The sequence below is a fragment of the Ostrea edulis genome, chromosome 8, assembly GCF_947568905.1.
Source record: "Ostrea edulis chromosome 8, xbOstEdul1.1, whole genome shotgun sequence".
Classification (NCBI taxonomy): domain Eukaryota; kingdom Metazoa; phylum Mollusca; class Bivalvia; order Ostreida; family Ostreidae; genus Ostrea; species Ostrea edulis.
Genome location: NC_079171.1, coordinates 18,585,019 through 18,597,129, shown reverse-complemented (window position 1 = coordinate 18,597,129; position 12,111 = coordinate 18,585,019). Strand labels below are relative to the sequence as shown.

At 37.3% G+C, this 12,111-nt stretch overlaps 1 protein-coding gene across 6 annotated transcripts in view; it reads left to right on the top strand.

The window, feature by feature from the left end:
* The window catches only part of LOC125662903 (receptor-type tyrosine-protein phosphatase epsilon-like), a 66,928-nt gene that overhangs the window by 19,260 nt on the left and 35,557 nt on the right, over nucleotides 1-12,111 (top strand). For 3 of the 6 annotated variants that reach the window (XM_056147057.1, XM_056147053.1, XM_056147058.1), the window contains exons 5-11: nucleotides 268-363; nucleotides 3,722-3,877; nucleotides 5,273-5,407; nucleotides 5,664-5,798; nucleotides 7,221-7,352; nucleotides 7,514-7,657; nucleotides 9,670-9,819. In XM_056147057.1, coding sequence (XP_056003032.1) covers nucleotides 268-363; nucleotides 3,722-3,877; nucleotides 5,273-5,407; nucleotides 5,664-5,798; nucleotides 7,221-7,352; nucleotides 7,514-7,657; nucleotides 9,670-9,819 — 948 coding nt within the window. Of the gene's footprint in view, nucleotides 1-267; nucleotides 364-3,721; nucleotides 3,878-5,272; nucleotides 5,408-5,663; nucleotides 5,799-7,220; nucleotides 7,353-7,513; nucleotides 7,658-9,669; nucleotides 9,820-12,111 lie in introns of those variants that run through there. The other 3 variants (XM_056147054.1, XM_056147059.1, XM_056147056.1) reach the window with 3 other exon arrangements.

Sequence of the window (12,111 nt, the reverse complement as noted above, 5' to 3'; positions counted from 1 at the left end):
TCAAAATTAGTATGTAAAGAACGACCTAACAATCGGTGTGAAACACGTGAGACAGCATTCGACCTAATGGCAGGGTTGTAAATTAGATCATTATAACGGTCATAATTTTACATTAAATGAGACTGTTGAGGTATTCCAAATAATGTTGAAATATTTCAATTACAGCGTATGGCATGCTTTAACAAGCCATTTTAAAGAGTTTGGTTCCACTTTTTTTCCAAATGTGTTTGATCTGTATATGTGTTACAATGATATCCATTGTTTCAGATTGCAGGAATGGAACATACGGGGATCATTGTGAACAGAGGTGTTCCGAATCATGTAAAGATAATAAGTGTGACTTAAATACAGGAAAGTGTGAGAGTAAGAAGAGTTTTGCAAATTTAGTCTCATATCTATACTCCCTCGCAATAAGGGTTTTTGACCCGTCCGTCTGTCTGTCAGTCATGTTCTCGTCAACACAACTCCTGAAACTGCTTTACAGAATTTTATGAAACTTTGTACCTAATAAGGACATACTGTGTAGATGCGCATTCTGATTTGTTTTTGTTTTTTTATGAGAGATATGTCCCCTTTAAACTTACATGTTTGGCCAAAATAAAATAAGCTACTGAAACATTTTGTCAGCGCAACTCCTCTGAAACTTTTATATGGACATACTGTGTAAATGCGTAGGAAATTGATTTGATTTCTCTGGAAATTATGCCCCATTCGAACATAGAAGTCTGGCCAAAATCTACCTAGTACTAACTGGTGCAACTTGCTTGAAATCTGTTTTCTAGCCATATGTACATGCAATCAAAATATTTCTATTTACAGAATTTTCATTTCTAAATAATATCACATATGACCTGACAGTAGTACCATCTAGTTACATCCGTGAAAATAGTACAGTATAGCACAAGTGCATAATTTTGTATATTTTATGCATTGCATTGCCATTCTTTATGGATGACCAGGAACAGGTAGCAATACAAGATCTTTATCACCTGGTTTGAATATTCTGTTCCTACCAAACTATCATTTTGACTTGCCCAATTTCCAAGCATTGTAAAGTCTCACTTTTGAATTAGATACATAGTCTAAAAGGTTAAGTCCCGTGGGGGATCCAGGATAGAATAGGTCCCCGGTATCCCATGCTCGTTGTAAGAGGCGACTAAATGGGTCGGTCCTTCGGATGAGATCGCAAAAACTGAGGTTCCGTGTCACAGTGGGTGTGGCACGATAAAGATCCCCTTCCCTCTGTTCAAAGGCCATAAGCGCCAAGCATAGGCCTAAATTGTGCTGCCATTCACCGGCAATTGTGACGTCTCCATATGAGTGAAAATGTTTCAAGATGGACGTTAAACAATATACAATTGTTTAATCAATCTAAAAAGTTCAGAGCACTAGTGTCAGTCAAACCACTTGTCCTTTAGAATTTCAAAGGACCTCTAACTGTATGACCGAACACTAATTCAGAGGACTGAAACCAAGAGACTTCTGAACTGCTTCTCGTGCAGCAAATAAAACAATGTGAACCTCTTCATCCCACTCACTGATGACAATATGTCTTCAGCATAGTTTTAAATGTTTAATCAAGCGCCTCTTGAGACTCGGTTTAATAAGCAGTAGACAAGTACAGTCTGGCACTTAACTCATGCATGATCTGTTGAAACAACTCTAACATAAAATTGGAACCTTGATTTGATTGAATGGCCTTAGGTACTCCTGTAAAACTGAAAACAAAGTTTGGTAAGGGTCTTATCATACACACAATAGTAAGCAAATATTTGTTCCCTGGCCTAGTCTTAGGGGGAAATCCTACACAATCCACTTCCACTCTACTAAAAGGTTCTTCAAAAGCTGGAATGGGTTGAAGAGTTGGAAATGGACCGGCAGAAATCAATCACAAAGGATTTAACAATTTATTTACAAAAGCTATCGATACAAAATAACCAACTTACAGTAGGTCTAATCAAATTTCATAAAGCAGTGTCCGATGCTGGTTTACTTACCCTCTGGAAAACATGAATCGGAAAGATCCTTTCTCAACTTAAGCCAATAAAAATGACTCAAAATTCTGTTGACATGTCATGGAATTTCCAAGCCCTATACTGGCCTGCCATGGGTGTGTCGTGATTCAAACTCATGACTTCCCTACGATATATTACTAGGACTACTATCTGGTGAACGACACGCCACACGTCATCCGGGGATGCGTCAGGTGGTCGCCGTTTTGCATTAGGATCCCATCTTTGGTGTAGAAGCATTCAACTTCCACGGCCTCTTATGATGGAAGCGCCCTCTTGCTAATATCGGGGTCCTTATTTTGCTCGGACAACATAACTGCTCTCGATTAAGGGTGTCCTTGGCCTGGTCAACCATAATTTGGACGATACATATTTTATACATTTCATCTCTGGTTTTCACCAGACTTGCTGTATATGGCTGGTTGTTGTTGTTGTGGTTTTTTTTTTTTTTTTTTTTTTTTTTTTTACGTCTAATGCCATCAAGGTTGATGAATCAGTCGTATAAGTTGAACATGGTTAGCCTCAATTTCCTTTCTTCTTGTCATAACTCTGGTAACGGCACATACTGGATATAGATCGTCTTTAATGGATGGGATATTGGAAATGATTTTGTAACAAACTATGGGATCTTGTTCAAATTTGCCACCACCTAAGTCGTTGCCTAGCAACAAGGAAATGCTTGATTGATTTTATATTGTTTAACGTCCCACTCGAGAATATTTCACTCTTATGGAGACTACACTATCGCCGGTGAAGGGCTGCAAAATTTAGACATATGCCCGGCTTTTACGGCCTTTGAGCAGGGAGGGATCTCTATCCTGCCACACCTGCTGTGACATGGGACCTCGGTTTTGCGGTCTCATCCGAAGGAAATTCTTGAAGAAAAAAGAGTTGGTTGAACACCTACGATGACTGGTCCAGTAATTAAGTCTTCCAATTGAAGTTTGGAGGCATTATTTTTCATCGCTTCTTGGTATTCTTTCTCGCGCCTAAACTGTCCGCAGTCATTCTCCGTAACCCGTAGATGAAAATATTAGATATTCCAGGATATGATAGGTTAAGGTATCCAGTTGTGCAGAAATGTTTTAGTTGTCAGAATGAAAGGGGATAGGGTACATTGGGGGATCAAATGGGGATGGAGTTTAACATATGGGTAAAAATTAATTCCAAATTTCAACAGACATATAACAAGTATGACAGTCTTTGGAAGCGAGAAGAGAATGACATTGTCAAGAAACTAGTATCAAAGTCAAGTGACACCATTAACCGATCAGTATATAATGACCATGCAACAGGTTGAGAATGCTTCCCCTATAGCGAGATATTCTTGCTAAAACGCAGTTATCCCTTTTTAGAGAGGTCAAATATATCTCATGCAATCGAAAAAGACGGTCGAGGAATACGTCTATTCGTATTTCACGAAAAAAGAAAGAAAATGTGCTAAAATGTCCGAAACTACTGTAAATATGTAAACCAAAACAAAAGTACTCATTTTAGCCTCCTCTCTTACGCAGCAATGTTCATATGGACTTTCTTGACTGTGATATCAATTTTACAAAGGCAATTCGAGCCACTTTGAGTTGTGTGTCACACTTATTCAGTATTGCTTACTTTCTCGCCAAAGAGGGATAATGGCGTGTTAGTGAGATCTCGCTATAGGGGAAGTCTTCCAAACCTGTGCAATACGAAATATTATTATCCCGAATTAGAATGCCAGAAGAATAAATATGGTTTCAACTGTACCGAAACGTGTGGTCATTGTGACGTTGATCCAAAGTACAAATCCTCTGACAATTGTGATGACGATAATGGCAAATGTGTAGAGGGATGTATGCCTGGTTTTTCCGGACGACTATGCACAGAAAGTAAGGATTCTTTTAATCAGCGAATGTTTTACAATTAGTCATATTATATGCATTGCTGACGTGGCATGTTCGTTATCTTCACTATGTTTATATTACGTATAGTTAAGGAAATTTTCGAAGACATTCTTTGCAAACATTTCAACAATTAGGTAACAAGTGTTTTTTATGAGAAATTTTTCTCTAAATCTGGTAATGTAATATAAGCATGCTATTTTTTTTTTTAGCGATTTCATGTGTTGACAAAAATAAATATATGTAAATGTAAAAGAAACAAGACCTTAATTCAATCAAGGTTGCATGTAAAATATGATATCAACATCCCAAAGTCCGGTTGCATAATAATGTTGTCACTCATATATTTCATGCATCAGAAATTCCACTTTCTTTAAACCTTTCTAGAATATCTGATTTGCTTTTCAAATAGTCTTATAACTTTACCAGGCATTTTGCTCCTAATGGCTTCATACAATTCAAAGACAGATTGACATTTATACACGCGGTGCAGCCTTCACACAACCTGTTGTGAGCATACCACTTCTAACTTGCGTTTCATAAAACCGTTCGCACACTCTTATTTACGTTAAGATCCATAGGTGCAGTTAGACGGAACGGTCACATACTGAAGTCGATGTTTTTTCTCAAAAGATCATGAAATTTGTCAGTCATTTGATCGCGAAAGCAAAAAGCTTATTGGGTTATCGAGATACCCCCCCCCCCCCTCATCATGCACGTTATTTACATAATGGACAATGATCTCTCTCATGTAATCTTTCATTGTTGATTCACTGACCCAGTGGTTCTCATAGTGGGTAGTATTTTCTTCATTTAGAAGTTCATGTGCCGGAGTGAAATGTCCTATTTCTGGAAGTTCGAATTTATTTCTTCTTCAGAAATCTCAGTATCGCCATTGTGGATGCAATGACAATAAAAAAAACTGAATACAAAGTTTGCAGTGAATACAATTTTTATTGTCATATTAATTTTGAGAACATCTCACCAAACCGTCTCTACGGAAACTTGCCTGTTACAAGTAGGTCTATAGGGAAAACTATTTAGTTCCATGAAATTGTCCAGAGCGTGTCAAGCAGGATTTAACAGTATTTGTTTTTTAAGCAAAATTATAGCTCATGTCAGTGTATCATTAGCGTGAATTATTTTTATCATTACCAGAACCACTGCTAATAATGCCAAAGTTAGATTACCATTAACAAACCCAGCTACACAACATGTGATTCATCTTACCAACTCTTTTAGTGATTGAACAAAAATAGATTTGATTGACAAAAAGTAATCTAGATCAGCTTAGTTTGTGGATTATACTTCCTCTCCTTCAACACGACAAATCTATAATCAAATTCAGATGAATTAAGTAAATCATTCAATTTGATTTTTTAGAATGTACTAAATATAAGTATGGTAAAAACTGTAACGAATCCTGCAGTGAGGTATGTGTGGACCAGCAATGTAACAGAACTAGTGGGGCCTGCCTCAGATGTGTGGCGGGGAAAAGAGGAGAGTTATGTGACGAAGGTACATGTATAGAATGAAAATAGCATTACCGGGTCTTACATTCATATCGAGCTTAAAACACAAGTTACATGTCCTTTTGCCATATTCTTGAATTACGCCAATTAACATCCTTGCATCTTTGATAGTAGTGATCAGTCTGATTAATTTCCCACAACAAGGTAGTGAACACTGTGATACTATAGTGCAGAAGAAATTATGTTTTCAAGTGGACTATGATACCTTACTCGTTGACTTTCTTTTTGCAAATTGCCATCAGAATGTGGCGCCATGTCTTATGGTGAGAATTGTACATTTAAATGTGGACATTGTCTGAGAAGAAAATGTGATCCATCGGATGGAAAGTGCATGGAAGGCTGTGATCGTGGATACCACGGATCATACTGCAGAGAAGGTAGATTTCTGTAAAAAGTCCCTATAATGAGTCTTTGATCAATTTCGGTTTAGCATCACTGAAGAGACATTTCGAAATACGCATCTGGTGCATCAAAATTGGTACCTTATAAGTTTTACATAGTATAGAAATATTAAATCTTAGAAAATCTTCCTCTTGGACATGGGTGGGAAAAACTAAATGCATGGTTATGATGCCCATTGTGAAAATCATGGCCCCTGGGTTAAAGGTTTAGACCTTAGGTTGAGGGGTCAATACGGCGATATACAGTTAAAATGCATTAAATCTTAGAAATAATATACTTCTTTACTTCTGTAGTAGTTAAGATAAGCTGAATGCATGGTTATGATGTTCATGAAGCCTTAATCTACATTTACTTAAATTGTGATATGCATTGCTCCTGGCCGGGTCAGGGTTTCAGACTATGGCTGGGCCAATATGGCTCTTTAGTGAAAATGTATTAAATTCTAGAAAATCATTTTCTCTACTTCCGCAGCAGAAATTCCCTTTAATCTTGTATATTGTGACAATTATTTTTTGCATAAGAATATGATAATGTCCTTGGCCTTGATGGTCAGGTCAGTTGAGACGGGGTGGGGTAACTTGGCCATATTGAAGGCAAATGAAGAAGGACTGAATTGAATGCTTCAAACATTATCTTTCCTTCTATTGTAATTGAATGGAAATTGTATGCATATTTAGAAAGATCATAGAGCTGTGCACAAAAGACTCCGGAATGAGGCTTAAATGCATATGTGAGACTTTCTGACAGGCCTATGTATGGGCTATGGTTCTCGGGTGACCATTAAGTCATGTGGGACTCTTGTTTATTTAATTTTTTTGTAACCTCTTCGTGAGTTTTTCACTTATTGAGACGTTACCAGGAGCCTCCGTGGCCGAGTGGTTAGAGCATCGCGCTCACAATTACACGGCCTCTCACCTCTGTCGGTGTGGGTTCGAATCCCGCTCGCGCCGGTAAGTGAGAAAGTTTCCCAGTTTACTTTCGGAGGGTCGGTGGAGGTACATTGTATCTGGGTTCTCTCTTCCACCAATAAAAACTGGGCGCCACCAGATAATTGAAAAATTGTTGAGTGTGGCGGAAAACATCAATCAATGAGAGGTTACCATCTGTAGATGAAGTATCAGCAGTTACGCCTATGTTTAGCGTTACCATCTGTAGATGAAGTATCAGCAGTTACGCCTATGTTTAGCGTTACCATCTGTAGATGAAGTATCAGCAGTTACGCCTATGTTTAGCGTTACCATCTGTAGATGAAGTATCAGCAGTTACGCCTATGTTTAGCGCTCAGGGACGTTGCAGTGTGTGTTTATGTGCATTTTCACATATTAGTAAATGTATGCATATAATGTACATGTTCTTATATGCTATGAAATAATCAACGTGAATATGATTTTATGTAGTTTGTGTCAATAAAACTTTCGGCGAGGACTGTGTTAATACATGTGGACACTGCATTAACGATTGTGACCCCTTCAATGGATCATGTGCCGGTGGTTGTCAGGATGGGTACCAAGGAACTACCTGTACCGAAAGTAAATATAGTAAAATATAAAATTTCTGAAAGATTGTTAAAAACTAATTATTGTAAACACTATCTTTTATGCTTTTCCAATCGGTTTATATCTAGTGACGTGTTTAGTCCGTGAATTACAATAAAAGAGAATACCTCCATTCTTAGATTTTTTCTTCACAGGATGTGATGACGGTTATTACGGGAGTAACTGTACTGAAACATGTAATGAACACTGCTTAGTATCAAAGACCAAATGTGACCACGTTACTGGTGAATGTCTACATGGTTGCAAAGATGGTTGGAGAGGGAAATATTGTGAATCTGGTATTCATAGGATTTATCAGTTGCCTTTATTACCAGCAGTCCTATATGATAATCCATCCATGTGCATGCATCCTTGTTGAATGTTTGATAATATCAAATATTACATTGTTTAGGAGAATACCTGCAATATATATTTCATATAGAAAAAATTGAACAAAAGAGATGTTGTACATATTGTAGCCCTGCCGTTGAAAAACATATCAGTGTTCGCAATGCCAAAACCTATAAATAAGAAGGATTGTTATTCAGTCAAATTTCGGCTTGAGCATCACTGAAGAGACATTATTTGTCGAAATGCGCATCTGGTGCATCAAAATTGGTACCGTATAAGTTTAAGATTATGACCCCTTGGTCGAGGCCTCTATTGGTGGACTGTTAGTCCCCGAAGGTCTCTACAGCCCAGCAGCTAAGTACTTAGTTACTAGCTTGAAAATACCGATGTATATTTAATTGCTGGGATAAAATTTGGAAATTCATTTCAAAATCAAGGATGATATCTCCCTCATGCATAGCTCTGATCCTTGGACGAATGTGGCTCCAGGTTTTTTTTGGGGGGGGGGGTGGCACTCTAGTTTTCCTTTTAGCTGTTACAAGTGTTTTGTCATTTCGAATTTCCAAAATTTCGGCTTGAGCATCACTTAAGAGACATTATTTGTCAAAATGCGCATCTGGTGCATCAAAATTAGTATCGTATAAGTTTAAGATTATGACCCCTGGGTCGAGGCCTCTGCTGGTGGACTGTTAGTCCCCGAGGGTCTCTACAGCCCAGCAGCTAAATACTTAGTTACTAGCTTGAAAATTCCGATGTATATTTAATTGCTGGGATAAAATTTAGAAATTCATTTCAAAATCAAGGATGATATCTCCCTCATGCATAGCTCTGATCCTTGGACGAATGTGGCTCCAGGTTTGTTTTTTTTTTGGGGGGGGGGGGTGGCACTCTAGTTTTCCTTTTAGCTGTTACAAGTGTTTTGTCATTTCGAATTTCCAAAATTTCGGCTTGAGCATCACTTAAGAGACATTATTTGTCAAAATGCGCATCTGGTGCATCAAAATTGGTATCGTATAAGTTTAAGATTATGACCCCTGGGTCGAGGCCTCTACTGGTGGACTGTTAGTCCCCGAGGGTCTCTACAGCCCAGCAGCTAAGTACATGTACTTAGTTACTAGCTTGAAAATACCGATGTATATTTAAATGCTGGATAAAATTTAGAAATTCATTTCAAAATTAAGGATGATATCTCCCTCATGCATAGCTCTGATCCTTGGACGAATTTGGCTCCAGGTTCTTGTTTTTTTTTGGGGGGGGGGGGGGGCACTCTAGATTTCCTTTTAGCTGTTACAAGTGTTTTGTCATTTCGAATTTCCAAAATTTCGGCTTGAGCATCACTTAAGAGACATTATTTGTCAAAATGCGCATCTGGTGCATCAAAATTGGTATCGTATAAGTTTAAGATTATGACCCCTGGGTCGAGGCCTCTGCTGGTGGACTGTTAGTCCCCGAGGGTCTCTACAGCCCAGCAGCTAAGTACATGTACTTAGTTACTAGCTTGAAAATACCGATGTATATTTAAATGCTGGATAAAATTTAGAAATTCATTTCAAAATTAAGGATGATATCTCCCTCATGCATAGCTCTGATCCTTGGACGAATTTGGCTCCAGGTTCTTGTTTTTTTTTTTGGGGGGGGGGGGGGGGCACTCTAGATTTTCTTTTAGCTGTTACAAGTTTTTTGTCATTTCGAATTTCCAAAATTTCGGCTTGAGCATCACTGAGCATATTTGTGGAAATGCGCATCTGGTACATCAAAATTGGTACCGTATAAGTTTTAGATGATATTAATCTTACGTTTGAAGGTACACCATTGATTATGCTGTTATTGATATGATATTAATCTTACGTTTGGAGCTACAACATTGATTATGCTGTTATTGACATTATATTAATCTTACGTTTGGAGCTACAACGTTGAATTTGCTGTTATTGATATGATATTAATCTTACGTTTACAGAGTGTACTAACGGAACCTTTGGAAAGCAATGCACTCTAAGGTGCAACCGATGGTGCTCAGGAAATTCGCAAACGTGCGACCCAATGAATGGACGATGTTTAAATGGCTGTATTGCTGGTTACAGTGGCTTACATTGTAACATAATTGATCGTATGCTTTATAATCATGTTTTTGGATTTATCTATATTTTATTTATTTCACTCATGTAAAGACATCACCACGGTTAGATGAGATGTTATCAATGTTATATCTGAAAGACCCGTGATTTCACTTCTAATGTCGCTTGTTTGGGGAAGGAACACTCATATTTAAGATTCAGATATAGAGAATCGAACTAAAAAAGCTAGCATCCTAACCATTAAGGTACTATAACCAGTTCTTACTTACTTACACCAATCTACGTTCAACGGTCGTAAAGAGCAACATGACCGTCTTAAGATTGTTTCATTGTTGTAAACTAGAACTGTCCTGATGGGACTCATACCACCGCAGGTCACATTGGATGGTGGGAAATAGTGAATTTGTGCTCAATGAAGAATAAACACATCCTTTTGACATGAAGAGGAACTTTGTTGCGGGTGTACAAATTTTCTCTGAAACCCATGCTCTAGTCTCCTAAAAATGTTTTTGACAAAAGCATTCTCAAAAACAGATGGGCAGGCTGACAAATGGACTGATGATTATATTACACCCTCTCCTAAACTTATGTAGTAGTCTCCGTGAGAGAGCAGGTCGTTACAAATTCTAAAAGAAAATGACTAAGTCCATAAAGTTGAAAAAAAATCCATAACTTCCTTGAATGTTTTTCTTGAATCAAAATACATGTAACAGGTGTACAACTTCATTATTCATATACATGTAAGAATAGGATATACATAAAGTTTTAATCAAATCTATTCATATAAGATATACATGATAGGATATACATAAAGTTTTAATCAAATATGTTCATATAAGATATACATGATAGGATATACATAAAGTTTTCATCAAATCTGTTCATCGGTGTTAAAGACGAATTGTGTCTATGAACGGACAGAAAGATTCTAGCATACCCCCTAAACTTAGTGTGCGAGGAGTATCAAAAGGTAATCTTCTTCAGAATTATCATTTCTTTTGATCTCTTCCTAAAAATACTCCCTTTTAAGGGAGAAATATAACTTAAGAATTAAAAAACATACCAGCAATTCCTCATCTTTCTGAGATAAAAAGTTAAACATTTTTAAATCAATGTTTTAAAGTCACACTTTTTATCGACATTTCTATGCATGTCACATTGATGTCTATGTTAAACTTATACGGTACCAATTTTTATGACCATGTATGTAAATGAACAGCAATCCAAACATTCTCTACCTATACTGTGAATGTCTATCAATCTATGATTCATTGCTCCAAGTGAACTTGCATTTCTTCGTAGTCCCTCTATAAAGATAGTTATCAAGGACCAAAGTGTAATGCAAGTATGTTCAAATAATAAAATATAGTAACTGTTATTCTAAGTTCATAATAATAGGCAAAACTACTGACAAATGAATTGATATTATAGGGGTTTAACAGTCGTTGAATTCAGGATTTCATTATAATGATCTTCTTTCCAAATACAACCTTTAGGCCGAATGGTGTCTGATGATGTATCTCATACCATTTTAATACTAATTGTTAGGTCACATGAGTAAACTCAGGTTTACTCAGGTGACCTATTGCAATTGGTAGTCGTCCGTCGTCCTTCGTGTGTTAACAATTGAACATTTTAACTTCTTGATAACTACTCTTCCACTTCTTTTCAAATTTGGTATGAAGCATCATTGGGACAAGGGGGACATAATTGTAAAGTACAGGACTCTTGGGGCCCTAGGGACGAGGAAAAACTGCCCAAAACTGTAAATTTCATGATCCCTGGGGTAGGGGTTCTGATCCCAGTGTGGGGCCAAACTTACAATATAGTGTTTAAGTGTAAAACACTTAAATAACATCTTCGTTAGTGTTATTGATACTAGATTGAAGCTAAATGGATTGACAATATCTTCGTGGTCTTTGGTGATCAGGTCTTCCAACAGTCTGTTGGCATTCCAATGGGCACGACTTATGCTCCTTTGTTAGCTGACCTGTTTCTATATTTATAGGAAGCAGAATTTATTCAGAAACTTCTACGTGAGACGAAAAAATATCTTGCTGTGTCCTTCAATTCAACATTAAGATATATCGACAACGTTTTGTCTATTAACAACAAAAACTTTCATTCATATGTGGATTCGATATATCCCTGTGAGCTCGAAATAAAAGACACCACACAGTCGTCCACTTCGGCTTCATACTTAGATATTTTATTGACAGTAAACATTAACGGTAAACTGACAACTGAACTTTATGAGAAATAGGATGATTTCAGCTTCTCCATCGGCAACTTCCCATATTTATGTAGCAATATTCCATGATCAC